This window comes from Myotis myotis, unplaced genomic scaffold (genome assembly GCF_014108235.1).
Source record: "Myotis myotis isolate mMyoMyo1 unplaced genomic scaffold, mMyoMyo1.p scaffold_m19_p_10, whole genome shotgun sequence".
NCBI classification, from domain to species: Eukaryota; Metazoa; Chordata; class Mammalia; order Chiroptera; family Vespertilionidae; genus Myotis; species Myotis myotis.
This window is the reverse complement of record NW_023416314.1, coordinates 45,958,123-45,974,343: the sequence shown is the minus strand read 5'-3', so window position 1 is coordinate 45,974,343 and position 16,221 is coordinate 45,958,123. Positions and strand designations below refer to the sequence as shown.

Genomic DNA, 16,221 nt, shown 5'->3' with positions numbered 1-16,221 from the left:
TCACGGAACGAATTAAACTCGTAAGTCAAGGCCCCACTGTAGAGGGAAGAAGAAAGAGAAACATCTATTTGTTGTTCCACTTATGTATGCATTCATTGGTTGATTCTTGTGTGTGCCCTGACCAGGGTTCGAACCCAATACCTTGGCCTATTGGGACAATGCTCTTAACTGAGCTACGGAGCCAGGGAATATGACCAGTTAGAAAATGCCTCATCATTGTTCTAGTTCAGCGTCCCTCTCTAATAGCCAACTGTTCATACTCTATGTCAGTGTTTCCAGGGATGGGAAATTCTTTCTCATTGCCCTTTGACTCTACTATTAGGTGAATCTCAACACTTTTCTGTTCGGTATAAAGCCCTTAGACATCACTGGGCATCCTGACATTGGTGGAGTGAAGCCCAGCTAAAGCCAAACCAGGGCTTGCTGAGATCTCGCCTATGGCTCTTCCATGTCACTCAGTGGAGTTATTTGTTGGAACCCTAGGATTGACTACAGAAGGTTCTGTTACCTTCCATGGAAGAGCAAGGAGAGAGCAGGGTGGGGAATATGGGGGCTTAGGCTTTCTACATACCAAGGCCATCGCAGAGCACGGACCTTGAAGATGAAGTATTAATCTGGAACTCTGTTCATTAGAACTGGGTTTGGGTGAGGATTGGAACCGTGGAGTAAAGGTTTCCTATCCTTCCACCCTAGCCTACTTAAACAGGAGACAATCCCATTCTTATCTTCCTTTCCTCCTCTACATCTCCACCGAAGGCCTGTGCCAATCCCAACCTGTCCATCGTTTGGGGTTGCTGTCTGCCTCTTAAAGCAAAGTAGAGCCTGAAAAGCCTCCTGAATGTGGGTTTTCAGTTGAAGTAGAGAGAGAAGGCAGGAGTTATAACCAGAAAGTCCAAAGTGGGGTGTAGTTACCTCCAGGACGTGTCACTGTTAACACAGCCTGGGCTTCATGACAATCATAGAAGTAGATTCCTTAATAATCTATAATAATAAAAGTGTAATATGCTAATTAGACTGGACAGCTGAACGACCTTCCGGATGTCCTTCTGGATAAAGCTGCTGCAGCGGGGGCCAAGGCAGAGGCAGTTAGGGGCAATCAGGCAGGCAGGTGGGGCAATCAGGCAGGCAGGTAGGGCCATCAGGCAGGCAGGCAGGGCCATCAGGCAGGCAGCTGAGCAGTTAGGAGCCAGTGGTCTTGGATTGCAAGTTGGTGCAGGCCAGGCTGAGGGACACCCCTCCCCTGCAAGAATTCTGTGCACCAGGCCTCTAGTAAAGTAATAATAGTTTCTAAAAGGTGCTATTTTTATCTCTTTTCCCTTCCTTTTACCAAGGTACATGCCCTTGACCAGAATTGAACCTGGGACCCTTCAGTCCGCAGGCCGACGCTCTATCCACTGAGCCAAACCGATTAGGGCATCTTTTCCCTTCCTTTTACATGTGGCTTCAAAGAATCCATAAGATATGATCAGATCACAAGATATTTGGTATAAATATTGGGGGTGGGGTAATTAGAAACTTTTATGTATTTTAAAAAAACTTACAATGAACCCTACGGATTTCTTCCTCCTGTAACTCTGATCCCAATTCAGAAACCAATACTGGCACATAATGGTTTAGAATGAGCTGCAAGGGCCCATACAGTGACTGCTATGGGCAAGGCACAGAAGTCTTATGGGGATAGTAGAGGTGGGTGTGGTCAGGGCTTCTTTCCATATTCTGCTTTCACATGATCTCAAAACCCCGAACAGATGATTCTCAACCCTGTCAGATTCAATACTTGCCTTTTCTATAGCAAATACCATTAACTCTTCCACTGAATTATCCTCAAATGAAATCATAGATAATATAACCTACCTAAACACATCTTAATTATAATATAAAAGGGAAGAAATAAAGTACTTTATTATAAAAGAACATTTATTTAAATAGCCAAATGCTTGGGCACAGTTGTAATACAGTGGAGTCAGAGGTTTACACCTGGACACAGAATTACTGTAGCTATACATGCAGATAGATAAAAGTGTGTTATATTAGAAACTGATTCTATTGAGTAGATGTTACCATTAGCAAGAGAGTTTTCTGAAATGAACAATTCTGGGTAGTATTCTGAACAAAATACAGTATGAGCTCCCTTGACTTACAGTATTTGGAATCCTGGAAAACTGAGAAGTACATGAAAACTGAATCATCTCTCCCCACCCCCACCCCACCCCAAACTTACTGATTATGTATAAACGGAATTAGGTTCTGAGGTAGATTTTTTTTCTTTGTTCTTAAGAATCAACCCATATGTTGCAGGACAGCTAGTTGTTTCCCTTCCATGACTGTGACTCCCTGACCCCCCTCCCCACCATGCTATTGCCACCTTTGAGAGCAAGTGTCCTTTAACAGTGCTGAGAACTCGGGCAATTGGTCTCCTCTACTAGAAGTCCCGGTGCCTATGGGTGTCAGCCCTCATCTATTCTGGGGTTAAGAAAGGCCCTGAGGGGCAACCTGCTCTGGTCCCCTCCCTGCAGCAGTGTCTGTAATAAAATTTGCTTTCCCTGGTCTTTTTGTTCACGAACTCATTCTTCAGTTTCTCGAGACAAGGAACTTGGACCTGAACAGAAATTTTGGATATCGTCTCTGGAGGTGCCACCGAGATTCTACAGAACACACACTAGATTCTTGGGTTGATGGCAGGAGACATGCTCCCCTGTGGCCATGTGGAACTCTACACATGGACTACTAGACTTTGTTTTTTTAAAAATATATTTATTGATTTCAGAGAGGAAGGGAGAGGGAGGAAGAGAGAAACATCAATGATGAGAACTGAATTATAGATGGGCTGCCTCTGCGCACCCCACACTGGGGATCAAGCCTGCAACTGGGCATGTGCCCTTGACTGGAATCCAATCCGGGCCCTTCAGTCCACAGGCCGACTATCCACTGAGCCAAACCAGCCGGGGCATGGACTCCTAGACTGTAATGCTCAGCTGTAACATGGAAAGGAACCCTGGCCGCTCCTGGAACCCCAGCTGCACCTTTTCCAGGACTGGCTTCTCTCAATAAACTTTGCTCCTGCTGAAAAAAAAAAAAAAAAAAAAAAGAAAGGCCCTGGGTTTTTCCTGTAATGAGTCTGCTAACTTTTAAAGTAGGGCAGGCTGCCTCTTGGGTCTTTCTAAGGCCCTTTTCAGTGAGTCGTCATGTGCTGGTAACTGCAGTGCTGAGATGGGGACGCTTTGAAGGGGTGTTTTGGAGACGTGTCCTTGGAAAGCATTATGACGCCAACTGTGGTTCACATCGGATGGTCTGTGTAATTAGGGCCCCAAGAAAATTATTCTAATTGCTCAGTTAAATCACTCTGCTCAGTTAAATTTTTGTTAAAAATATATTTCATATGTGGACTTGAAACTTACCTTGTACCCCAAATGACTTAAGTCTAAGGATACATAAACAGGGTTTTAAAAACACACAAAACAAAGTAGAAATAAAACAAAAATTGGACTAAAATAAAGTCAGAAATGAAACACACTTCAACCTTCATTCTTACTAGGGAGCCATACTGTGGTGTTATGCATCCCCAAACATCTTCACCTTACGGTGGTGGGGTGGGTGTTAATTCAAAGTCATGAAAACTCCAGTACAAGAAAATACTTTTTAGCACTGTCAAGTTATTGGCAACTTTCTAGTTACTTTTGGTCCGTTTATATCGCCTTTTAATATGAAAATATCATTTCTCCCTCATCGGAAATCCCTTGTTTTATGTTCTTCCAGAACATTTCATGTGTACACAAGTATATTTTAGCCCAAGTTACCTTGAACGTGTAAGGTCCCAAGACCCCCGGTGAGTCCGACGGAGGGGGCGACGACCCCAAGTCAAACGCAGAGACCGAAGCTTGATGCAAAAGCAAGAGGTTCTTTATTACAAGCGCAGCGCAGGGGCTCTCAGGCAGACAGACAGCAACACAAGGGAAGTGCTGGCTGACTGGAGCCCTGAGCAATGGCAAAGCATGAGCTTATAAAGGCAAAAACCACACGCAGGTGGCCTGGGGAACAGGAATTTGGGTTAACAGTTAACTCATAACTCATCTCCTGCAAGGACAGGCCTGTGTTTGTAGTTGACTCATTTCCTAGGGGCAGAGTGGTCTGTCTTTACACAACCCGATCCCAGGAGGAGATAAGATAGCTATGCTATGACCAGACCAGAGCACCAGAGCTTACGGGAAAGGTCAGTTAAAACACAGGAGGAGGGGGGTTTTCTCTTTGATCTTACATTAACCAGGGCTTACTGGAAAAGTTAGTTAAGAGGGGGAAGGGAGGTTTCAGCGGCCTTACATTCCCCCCTTTTCTTTTGGGGAGTTTCAATCATGGAACTAGAGACCTTCGTCTAGGGACACAGGTTGATACTGTTGCTGAAGGACCATTACCTGGACCGCACTGATCCGGTCCCGTTCCGGTAGAAGGTGACTAGACGATTTAATATACATGGCCCGAAGGTTAGGAGTAGAAAGAGAATAATTAAGGGCCCTGCTAGTGAGGATATTAAGGTTGTAAACCAAGGTGAGCTGTTAAACCAACTTTCGAACCAGCCTTGTTTGGCTTCTCGCTCTCTTCTGCGAGTTTCTAACCTTTCCCTGAGTTTTGACATAGAATCCTTTATCACCCCTGAATGATCAGCATAGAAACAGCATTGCTCTTTGAGAGCTGCACACAGCCCTCCCTCTTTTAAGAATAGGAGATCAAGCCCTCTCCTATTTTGAGGGACTACCTCAGACAAGGAAGTCAGAGACTCCTCAAGCTTAGTAATGGAATGTTCTGTATGTTTGAGGTCTTCGTCTATAGCAGCTCTGAGTTCTTCAGTATAGTTAGGGCCTTTTATGAGGGCTGTTGCCCCAGTGCCTACTCCTGCCGCGACCCCTAGCCCTAGGAGACTGGCCAAGGTCAGCGAGACAAATTCCCGTGTATCTCGATGGGAAGGAGGATAAGAGTCAAATTTTTTTTCAAATACATTAGCTTGATAATACATGATCCTGGGGACTAACTGGACAAGGATGCAATAATCTTGAGAGCGGTTGAAGGCCTGGGCTGCTAAACATGGAGTAAGCCCCGTACTACAGGCCCACCATCCCCCTGTTGGGGGCACTAAGTAGAAGCTTGCAGAGGCGGGATTTGCTAAGATCTCATTGCAGAGATGCTGGCGATCTTTTGGCACTTGTCCTATACATGTGCCCTGCCCCGAGACCTCAGTGAGGGTCAGCTTCCCCTGCTGTCCCCACGAACAATGGTCATGGCTGGTGGTGTTGGTATAGTTTCCCCGGAAGGCTATTCCTTCATAGTAGGGAGGCCCCGTTGTTAGACAAAGCCAGCAAGACTCAGTCAGGTCAGATTTGGACAGGTTCAGGAAACTGTAGGCCCCCTCTACTAAACCTAACAGTCTTTGACCAGTGCTAGACTCTGAGTTTATGGGGTCTGCCGGTTCTTCTCTGGGAGCTGGGCTGGTCTTTACCGGCACTGAGGTTGTGGTGAGGAGCCTCTTTCTCTCAGGGAACTGCCGGCCGGACAAGGCGGGATTTGGTCCCACCGCTACTGGTGGCCTGTATTCTTGTACATTCAATATTATTTTAAAAAGGAGGCCATCATCATGTTGGTTCTTGTACAGTCGGAGCCCCCAGGTTATTCCCCGGCGCCATTTGTTTAATTCATATGACCGCCCGGCTGGGGTAAAGGAGATATTCAGGGTGTTGACCCAACCCCCCCAACCCCCAGTCCTGTAGCTACCTTCCCTTGGTCTCTTAACCTGGATGAGGTCCCACGCAGGGGGCCCTTCGATCCAGTATCCAGTACCAGTTGTCTCACATCCCCATCTGGCACAGAAATACTCTTGTTCAGACCCACAATTCTTTCTATATCCCTGCCTGTCTTTAGGGCACACATAGAACGAGGTTCTCGAAAGACGTTCACGGGTCTGTTGGTTTCGGCATAGACCTGCATCGGCAACCCAGCTCCCCTCCCGCGCGCCAGTTGGCCTTCTTGGCCCCTGAATTGTTTTCTTGGTGTCGTCTACGCTAAGCTTTGGTATGTCCCACCGTGTATGCCCTGCAGCCATGGCACAGAGATCTGGTGTTAAATCCGGCCACCAGGTCCCTGGCAGGGCTACGCTGGTGGTTGACCAAACAGTCTGTCCAGTGTGGGGGGACATCACCCTCCAAGTTAGTCTTTTTGGGGCATGGGGGTTGCTACTTATCAGCGGCAGGCTCAGCAGGAGGAGGGCGGCGGCGAATCCGTAGCTTGAGAGGGTTGTCTGTCTTCTCTGCAGCCCATCCATGGTAGGTGTCGACTGAAGGGGGTGCTTGCTTGACGTGGGAGGCGTGGATCCAAGCAGCTACGCCGTCTACCTTGACCGCTGTCGGGGTTGTCAGCAATACCAGGTGGGGTCCCTTCCACCTCGGCTCGAGGTTGGCAGCTCGATGGCGTCTGATGTAGACGAAATCCCCAACCTGGAACTGGTGGGGAATCTGTAGTTCTCCTGGTTGGTAGAAGGCAGCCAGGGGGGTCCACACCTCCTTTTGGACAGTCTCGAGAGCCTTCAGCCTGGCAAGCAGAGATTGAGGGGTATGAGTGTCTATGGGCACAGACCATGGGTCAGCGGATAGGGGCGGAGGGGCCCCAAACAGAATCTCGAACGGAGTTACTCCTAAGGGACCTGGAGTATTTCGCGCGCGGAAAAGAGCAAAGGGAAGGAGGACCGTCCAGTCTGCCACGCCAGTCTCTAAGGACAATTTAGTCATAGCCTCTTTTAATGTTCTGTTCATCCTTTCTACCTGACCTGAACTCTGGGGCCTGTAAGCACAATGTAATTTCCAATCCGCCCCTAGTATCTTGGCCATTCCCTGACTTACCTGGGCAACGAAGGCCGGACCGTTGTCTGATCCGATTACCTTTGGAACTCCAAACCGAGGGAAGATATCTTCCAAGATCTTCTTGGCAACCACGGTTGCAGTCTCCCTCTTGGTGGGAAAGGCTTCTACCCAACCTGAGAAAGTATCTATGAAGACTAAAAGATATTTATAACCGTAGCGGGCAGGTTTCACCTCTGTGAAATCTACCTCCCAGTAACTTCCTGGCCGATCTCCTCTCAGTCTCTGTCCCGTCCCGACCTGGGATGGGTGTATGTTTACTAGCTGGCATGCCTTGCATTGCTTGACTACTTCCTCTGAGAGGCGATCGAGTCCTCTGACATAGTGTCCAGTAGGAAGTTGACAGGCTTCCCCTCCACCTTAAGAGTTACCCTAGGCTCGGGGAGGGGGTCCGAGCCCCGACTTCTTCAATCACTGTCTTCCTGGAGTGCCAGTGCCTTTTTCGCTAGCCTCTTCGGGCACTCCCGCTTCCAATGTCCTTCTTCCTTGCAGTAGGCACATTAGTTTTTCCCCAACGGTGGCCTGTTGCCCATGTTACCTACCTGCCTTCCCTTTCCCTTTTCCTGTGGCTTACTTCCTCCTATTGCTGTGGCCAAGATACGGGTTAGCCTTTTCTCTTCCCTTTTCTCCTTTTTCTCTTCCCTTTCCTCTCTCTCTCTCTCTTTCCGCTGCTCCTTCTCCTCCTCAGTCTCTCTCTTATGGTATACCTTCTCTGCCTCCTTAACTAAGTCCTGGAGTGTAAAATCCTGTAGTCCCTCAAGTCTCTGCAACTTTTTCTTGATATCCAATGCTGACTGCCCTATGAAGGCCATGGCTACCGAAGCCTTCTGTCCCTCCGAGGCGGGGTCAAAGGGGGTGTACCATCTGAACGCCTCCATTAGCCGCTCAAGAAAAACAGAGGGCAGTTCAGTGGGCCCCTGGATGACCTCTCTTACCTTAGCCAAATTCGTGGGGCGCCGTGCTGCCCCTCTGAGGCCGGCCACTAGAGTCTGGCGGTAGACCTTCAGGTGCTCCCTACCTTCTGCCGTGTTGAAGTCCCAGTCCGGCCTGGCCAAAGGAAAGGCCGCATCCACCAGATGGGGGAGTTGGGTCGGCCGGCCGTCGGGGCCGGGAGCGTTCTTTCGGGCCTCCAAAAGAATCCGCTCCCGTTCTTCTGTAGTAAAGAGAGTCTGAAGTAGCTGCTGACAGTCGTCCCAAGTGGGCTGGTGAGAGAACATAAGGGACTCGACTAATCCTGTTAGGCGCTGGGGATCCTCTGAAAAGGGAGGGTGGTTAGTTTTCCAGTTATAGAGGTCTGCCGAGGAGAAGGGCCAGTACTGGAGTGGCTGGAGCGGGGCCGACTCGTCATCCTCCCCGCGAGGGGGTGGAGGTCCGTACGGCCGGAGAGGACAGGCCACAGTCGAATCTGGGGACGCGGGGTGTCTCCTCTGACTCCGGGTTCCTTGGGCCGGCCCCTCCGCTGGAGGAGCAGGGGGTGCCGAAGGCTCTGGTCTCTCCGGTGGCTCTGGCTGGAGAGGAGAGGGGTAAGGAGTCCAAGAGGAGGAGGTCGGCCTGAGGGTCAACCAGAGGACGTTTCGCCTCATCTGCAGGAGGGGTCTGGGCCACGAGAACCCGGGAGGCTCCAGACGTCAGCCAGGGCTTGAGCCAAGGGGGAGGGTTTTGGACCAGGTCCTGCCACACGATATATGGCTGCTGGTCCGGATGGCCTGCCGTGCCTGACTGGAACACCTTGTTCTTTACTGCAAAAATAATAGATAGGTTAAAAGTCCCATCCGCTGGCCACCCTACGCCTAGGGCTGGCCAGTCAGATGAACAGAAAGTCTGCCAAGGACCCTTCTTGGCACTGACGGAGAGGTTGAGTCCCCGACTCCGGACGTCCTTCCAATGTGCCACTGTGAGAGAAAGAGGGGTGCTGCTTCCTTGGCCCATGTGACCTGGATGAGAGAGGAGAAGCAGAAGACAAAAACAAAGAACAAAAAGCGACGCGACGAGACAGCGGACCCACACGAATTTACACAGATACAAAATGGCTGCTGAGGGACGATATCCCTCCCTGACGCTGGTCTGGCCGGACACACGAGTGCCCGTTGCCAGACAAACGCAGTTGGTGCTCGTTATCTTTTTGCCAACAGAAACAGTTTTGAGATCTGGAAATTACCGTCTTGAAAGTGTATATAAAGCCCACGCCTCCCGCTAAGCGTGGCCGAAACGGGGTTTGGAAAGTGTGCAAGCGGCGGAGACTTCCGCTCTTCGCGGCGGCACGAGCCGCACCGGGACCGGGGCCGGAATTGAACTTCCCGCGGCTCAGAGCGGGGCGGCCCCGCCCACTACCGGAAATAGCTGAGCCAAGGGGTGGAGCCGGGTTCGCCGTGCTTCCGGTCATTCTGCAGGGGTCAAAGTGATCCCGGAACTAGAACCTCACTCCGGAAGTGGCTTTCAGGGCGGGGGAGAGCGAGCGGAGCCGTGGTCGTAACCTGAAGGGACCTAGGAAGTCGGGCGGTGTAGACCCACGAGGGTGGCCCGGAAGCGCTAAGCTCCGCAGGGCTCGGGCCGCCCGAAACCCCGTGGCTTTCCGCCTTACCGTGTAGGCGGGCACCGCACGTCTTCCGCCGGAGGTGCGCGCTCGCGCCGCAGGTTTGTTTTCGTTGCTTTTGGGCTAGCCATCGAATAGAAATACCTATGAATTTAAATCTTAAATCTGACCTAGCTAATTTTGCCAAATATGTGGCAGACATTCCCCATTATGTTATAGGTGCAGTTCCGAGGTTTGTATGAAAACAAAGCATGTACTAGGCCAGTAACGATACCCGTAGCAATTCCAGCTTGCAGATAATTTAGGTGTCAACCCAATGTGCTAGGCAATACCAGTTTTTACATCTTCTGACACGAACAAAAGGTTGAAGATGTTAGAAGGGCTTCTGACACAGCTGATGCCTGTACAGTGTATGAAAGCACGTCATTAATCCTCTGCACTTAGCGGCCACTAGGGGCATCATGAGCTTGTGTCCACAAGACACGTTATTTGAAGCTTGAGTTTATCTCAGCTGAAATATAAAATTAAAACCTCAAGTTTGCCTTTGGTTCCAGCCACTCTAGGTCTGTGCCTGTCACTCATTTGGGCATGGACGTTTGGCTTTTCAGTCCCCCAGCTTCCTTGGGCAATACTTGGAATCAGAAAATCTGCCCCGCTGTTAGTTGTCCTGGTGAATACGAACACTGAACAAAGCTCAGTAGATCAGTAGCTGCTTTTCCCAGGCCAAGAAATGGGATGGCCTTAAAAGATTTACACATTTAGCACGGCATTTGCACCATCCTGTTTCTGGACAGCTGATCACGAAGGGACAAGCGATTCTTCCCCTAAACCCCACCATCCCAGGACTAACCATTTTGTCTTCTGAATCCCATTTTTCTTGTTCCTGGCCTCTACACTTCCACTGTAGCCCACTCCCTAGAGCAGTGGTTCTCAACCTTGGCTGCACATTAGAATCACCTGGGAATCTTTTTAAAATCCGGATTTCTGGGCCTCATCCTCCAGAAATTCTGTTTCTTTGTTATGGGGTGGGGCCACAACATTAGTAACAAAGAAACAGAATTTCCGTAGGATGAGGCCCAGAAATGAGGATTTTAAAGATTCCCAGGTGATTCTAATGAGCAGCCAAGGTTGAGAACCACTGCCCCAGAGCCTTGTCTTTTTCAGATTGGTTTCCTGAAGGCATGTTTCTTCTTCCCTCAGCTTGGACCACTTTACCATGAACTGAATCACACCAAGGTTTCTCATCTGCTCCCATAATTCACTTACATAATTGTAACCAAGTCAACAAGTTTTAATAAATGCTGTACATTTTACTTAATCCCCATGATCCTTAAGTAGGTGCCTTCACCTAAATTTTAAATAAAATTAGAGTTACAATTGTTAAGTTTGGATCTGTATTTCAGACTTTATATATTTTTACACCTTCGGTGCCAGTAAGGACTCAAACATGTAATCTTGTAATCCTTTTTTAAAACCCTCACCAGAGTATTTTCCCCCCACTCATTTTTGGTGTAAGGGAGGGAAACATCAATGTGAGACAGTCCCCACCCGATTGAGCTGGGGATCAAACCCAGGAACTCAGGCGGATATTCTAACCACTAAACACACCAGCCAGGGCACGTCTTGCAGTTCTCGATCTACTGACCTGACCACCTGTTTTAGATTCATGGCCTTAGCTTCAATAGTTTCTCAGGAGGACACTAAGGCAAAACCCATCACTTCACCTTTCTCCTTAAACACCGCCATGCAAAATGCAAATCCAAATGGTCCAGTTAAAAACAAAAAACCCAAAACAAAATGGTCATTACTTTTGTCCAACTGAATAAAGCCCGACACCTCTTAACTCCCATTACTTAATTCCCTCAAGTCCCCCCCGTCTAAGGCGGGCACCGCACACCTTCCGCCGGAGGTCATGTAAGGGTTGCCATGACAGATTTGTGCTACAGAAACCCATGGTTCCCAGCCCATGTATGATCCCATAGAGCACTAAAGAGAACAACTCTCCACCAAACCAAACCTAGTAGCTGAGTCTTAGTAGGCTTGAGTGCTATCTTAACTTAATCTGGCCAGGATTCTAGACCGCAAGCTTTATTTTGGGTCATTATTTAAAAATCTTTGAAACAACTGAGCACAAGAGCAGATTATAATAATTTACCCCAGGATCCGTGTCATCAGCGTTTTGCAAGACACACAAAACCCAGTTTCTGGCCTGTAGGATAACCCACGTTTCTACTAGATCTACAGCAGCCTAGAAGAAAAATTAAGATTTTCATGATACATTTCTTTGAACATGAAGCCTCCTATGCACAGGGACCCATAAATCCTTACAACTGCTTTCTATAATACAAGCCAGTTTGATATGTAAAACCCCTGGCATGTTTAAAATTCAGATTGCTGGAGCCCATCTCAAGATTTTGGTTATGACTAGAATAGTCCAAAGTCCAAGATGAGGGAGCCTGGTGGAAAAATCTTGGGCTCAGGAATGATCTACCTAGGAATGGCCTCGGTCCTATCACTCCTTTTTCCCTTCTGTAGACCGTGTCCCATCAAAACAGTCCTTTTGAGCCCCATGGAACAGTCAAGGACATTCTTCCACTCATTGTGAATTGTGAGTATACAATGCAAACAGACCTTTCAACTATTTAATACTTATACACACACGTTAGCAACAGGTATCGTTCTCACTTTATAAATGAAAAGTTCAAGTCAGGATCGGTCCAAAGGCTTCTTTCTTCCTCAGGGAAGTTTGCAGAGGACCCCAGGCCTTGATACCCTAACTCCTAGAACCTGTTAGGGAGGTTTTGGAAGTACAGGTAGGGAAGTAGCAATGCCAAAGGACCTACACTCAGACCAGAAGACAAAAGTACTTGGACATTTTAATGAACTCCCCTCCATGTAGCTTCAGGCTACCAGGATACAGGCCCCACCAACACCCTTAATCTTCTCCTCGGCTCTTCTGCTGAAGAACTTGGCCTTCACAATGACAGGCTGCTTTGGGAGCTTTCCCTTCCCCAGAACTTTGTAGTAGCCCTAGAATAGAGAAAAGGGTTATAACACACTATGGCAGGTACCCACTCCCCAATGGGTACGAGGACAGATGACAACCCATTCCATCTAGGAGCTGGGAAGCCTATGTTTCTGATCTGGGCACTACCGGGGGCACTTCCTGCCCACGCCAGTGAATCAAGACCAGCAGATGCTCTCCGAGAACTGTAGCACACCAGGACAATAGCTGTCAAGATGTGACTCTAGTCTCGGGCAAAGCCCAACACCCCCCTTTCCCATTCAATTACCATCTAATAAGCAAAAAAGGAAAACCACATTCCCAGCAATGTTCCAGAAGTCTCGACCACCAGAATTACTCAAGGGATGGTACACAGGCTGGGAAGGGGAATATCACACTTAACTGAAAGGTTTAGACTACTCCTATACCCATGGGAGGTTAAAACTCAAGAGATACACAAAAAAGCTTGGGTGGGATTTTTTGGGGAAAGAAGGGGGGCACCTCTTCAGATAATGTAGGGCCTTAAATCACAATTAAAACATACTAGGATTTTATTCTGTAGGGAACATGAAAGGTCAGTAGTGGTGCCTGATGTAGACCTGTGTAAAACAGACCAGAGCCAGTTGAGCGAAGATATTGCCACTAACTTTAGGTGAGAATTGCAAACTTGTACAAACCAGGACAATAACAGTAGAAATGAAATTACTGATGGGGGAAAACATTCAAGTGAAAATAAAGTACTTGAAAGAATTAAGAGTAGAAGGAATCACTCTTCAAATATTTTGTTGAGTCACAAATGAACTGGAGTTCAGTTCTGGTCAGAGAATTACCTCTGGAAATTCTGTCTAAAGGCAGAACTGTCTAGTTAGGAATCGGGCATAGGGCTCAGGTGGGAGATCAAGTAGATTAGATTACTCAAGAGCTTTGAGGAGAGGCAAGGACCCATGTAAGGCAAACATTCATTCACTCACCGATCGCACCACATCAATGATGGGAGCAACTCCAGTCTTGCTTTTGGCAGCATTCACCCGTGTCTGCTCACTGACCAGGGTCCACAGTTTATCAAGGTTGACAGTTGGGCAGAAGCTCTGGTTCCTCTTCAAGTGGTAATGCCTCATACCAACTTTCCCAAAGTAACCTGGGTGACTGAGAGAAGGCAACCAGTTTCAAAACGTCACTCCAATTAAGAAGAGATGTTTATCATCTTTATAATCCACCTCCCCCATTACAGTGTAAATTGTCAATGGGTGTAGAATCCTGACTTAACAGATACTCCACTCCAGCCATTTTTTGAATAAAACAGATCTTTCACCGAATAATAAACAAATAGTTAAAATACCACCCCCTAATTGGAGGGCATAAGTGGATCCTACAGAGGTGTAGGTCAGTCTGATGGTGTCACTAGCCTGGTGACTGACTGTGCCACAGGGGCCCACAGTCAGTGAATAAGGGTAGCAGTTGCTCTCCGAGGACTCTAGCACACTAAGGCAACAGCAAATACCCAAGCGTGACTCTAGCCTCGATGACAAATTTCTCAGCTCACATCAAGTGTTCACTCAGTAAAAGCCAACAACAGGCAAGGTTTAGGTGGTTAGGAGGCGTACCTCCCATTTAAGATGCTTGGAGCCGGCCTCCCCAGCCCCCACCCCCACCCCGAACTCCAAACTGTCAGTAACATACAGCCCGAGAAACACTCACTATTTGTCGAAGTTGATCCTGTGATGGTGCAGGCCGCCAGCATTCCCGCGGCCCCCCGGGTGCTTCCTGTGCTTGCCTGGAGGAGGAGAGTCCCGTGGCTAACAGGGCAGAGCCCTCCCCGTCCGACACTCGGGGCCCAGGTCTCCCCCCGCCTCTGCCGCTCCCAGTCCGCAGTACCTGTCGGCACTGCTACTTCAAGACTCCGACTTGAACAGCACTCATGCCTTCAACCAATGCTCAGTTTTCACTACCCCCCCGCCCATGTGCTATTATTCTCTGTAAGTGAAATACTAGAGGATCCCAAGAAGTAGGTCAGACTCAATCCGACCCGGCTGCGCACGCTCTTACTAACCCACTTCTAAGCCATCTGCCTCCTGACTAGCTGAGCACCAGGCAGGCAGAGCCCAGGGCCGGGCAGGACGGGATGCGGGTACGTACCGATGCGGCCGTGGCCGTGGCTCACGTGGCCCCGAAGTTTGCGGGTCTTCCTCAGTCTGGATGGCTGTGTGGAGAAAGGTGCGCGGGATAAGGCCTAAGAAAGGTGGGGCAAGGGCGAAGCTTGCCGGACTGCGAGGGGCCCGCATATCGAGGATCGGTCTGGTGCCGCGATCTCAGGAAAGCACCGGGGGCGGACTGGCCCGGCGCCACGCGGCTTCCTCCGGGCGGCGCCCGGGCCCGCCTGTCTCCAACCCCGGGCCGAACACGCGGCCCGGGCATCCGGGCCCACGCCGGCCCCCTACCCTGCGGCCCGCCATGCGCGACCTGTGAGAGCCAGCTAAGGTCGAGGGTAGGTGGCCGGGGTGCAGAGCGAGCAGAGATCGCGGTCTGGTGCCCGCATTGAAAGGGAGGCGACACAAGAATAACCTACCATGTTGGCGGCCGAGTTGCAAGAGGGAGGCTCTTCCGAAGTCTCGCGAGGTATGGGATGCGGGGCGGGGCCAGTGGCCTCACTTCCGCCCGGGGAGGGCGGACCTAGGGCGCGTGTAGGCTGCCGCGCGGCTGCGGGCGGCACCGCTTCCTCTTCCTGTGGGCGGTCGCCGCAGTCCTTGGCTGTCTTGCCGGTATGGCCGCCGAGAACCGTTCTCCGTGCAGCCCGCCCCGTGCACAGGCTCGGAGGCCGGTAGTTGTCCCGAAATCTGAGACTTGGGGCGCTGTGGGCCGGGCCCGTTTCCCGACGCCATGGCCCAGGGACGTGCTAGGCCACCGTAGTTCAGCTCCTCGTCACACCCCTCAGCCGCGAGCGCCAGCACGCGCTTCGCCCCGTCCTGGGAGACCTGCTCCGCCCCAGCCGCGGGGAGGAGCCTCAGCGTGTCCACCCTAAGTCTCGCTCTGCTGCCCTGGAACAGTCTTTCCTTAAATGTCTCTGCCACCCATGGGAGCTGCTCCCCTCCCCCCCTCAGTGAGTGCGCGCTGGGTCTTCCTTTCCCCTTTGCCTTTGTGCTGGAATCTAAGGCTCTCAGTGTGAACCTGCTGTACTCCAGGGACCTGTATGCCTGGTTGCTTTACAGCCTTCTTTATCCAGGCCTTGTAAATCTTCTTACCACCACATGTAAAATTTCACCCGAACCTGACACGCCGGTGACACCCCCCCCCCCACCCCATACACACACACACACGCACACACACACACACACGCACACGCCCCTACCTCCCTGCCTGGGACCAGAGAACCCCTGTCAACCTGTACCCAATACAGGCGTCTTGTGAAACTTCTTTGACCCATGCATAGTTGCTCACTTAACTCCACTTGTGCCACCACAAAACCTAGCACATAGCTCTTAACGTAATGTGGGTCCACCTTTGTCTTCCCTACTAGGCCAAATTCCTTAAAGCCTCGAGGATTATTTTTTATCCATGCACTCCCAGTTCCTGGCAGGTAGTACATGTTCAACAAATGGTTAAGAGAATGAATACACTTATCTTCACTGTCACCATATTCTTTTTTTAAAAATTTTGTTTTATTGCTTAAAGCCTTACAAAGAGTATTACATATGTCTCCTTTCCGCCCCCCCCCCCCCCCCCCCGCACCTTCCCCTGGCCTCCCCTACCCCCTCAGTGTATTGTGTCCATTGGTTATGCTTATATGC

The 16,221-nt window shown here is 49.8% G+C and overlaps 1 protein-coding gene and 2 non-coding genes across 3 annotated transcripts; all 3 read right to left on the bottom strand.

Moving 5' to 3' along the window:
• Positions 1-12,283: 12,283 nt before the first annotated feature.
• RPL27A (ribosomal protein L27a) lies at positions 12,284-15,328 on the bottom strand. Its single transcript, XM_036325288.1, has 5 exons — positions 15,003-15,328; positions 14,573-14,636; positions 14,135-14,210; positions 13,408-13,582; positions 12,284-12,462 (listed from the first exon to the last, which is right to left on the bottom strand). The coding sequence occupies exons 1-5, from the start codon at positions 15,003-15,005 to the stop codon at positions 12,334-12,336; spliced, it is 447 nt and encodes a 148-aa protein (XP_036181181.1). The 5' UTR covers positions 15,006-15,328; the 3' UTR covers positions 12,284-12,333.
• LOC118665555 lies at positions 12,563-12,691 on the bottom strand. Its single transcript, XR_004970664.1, has one exon. It is a non-coding gene; the product is annotated as a small nucleolar RNA SNORA3/SNORA45 family (small nucleolar RNA).
• On the bottom strand, positions 13,830-13,960 carry LOC118665557. The gene has a single exon (XR_004970665.1). It is a non-coding gene; the product is annotated as a small nucleolar RNA SNORA3/SNORA45 family (small nucleolar RNA).
• Positions 15,329-16,221: the final 893 nt, after the last annotated feature.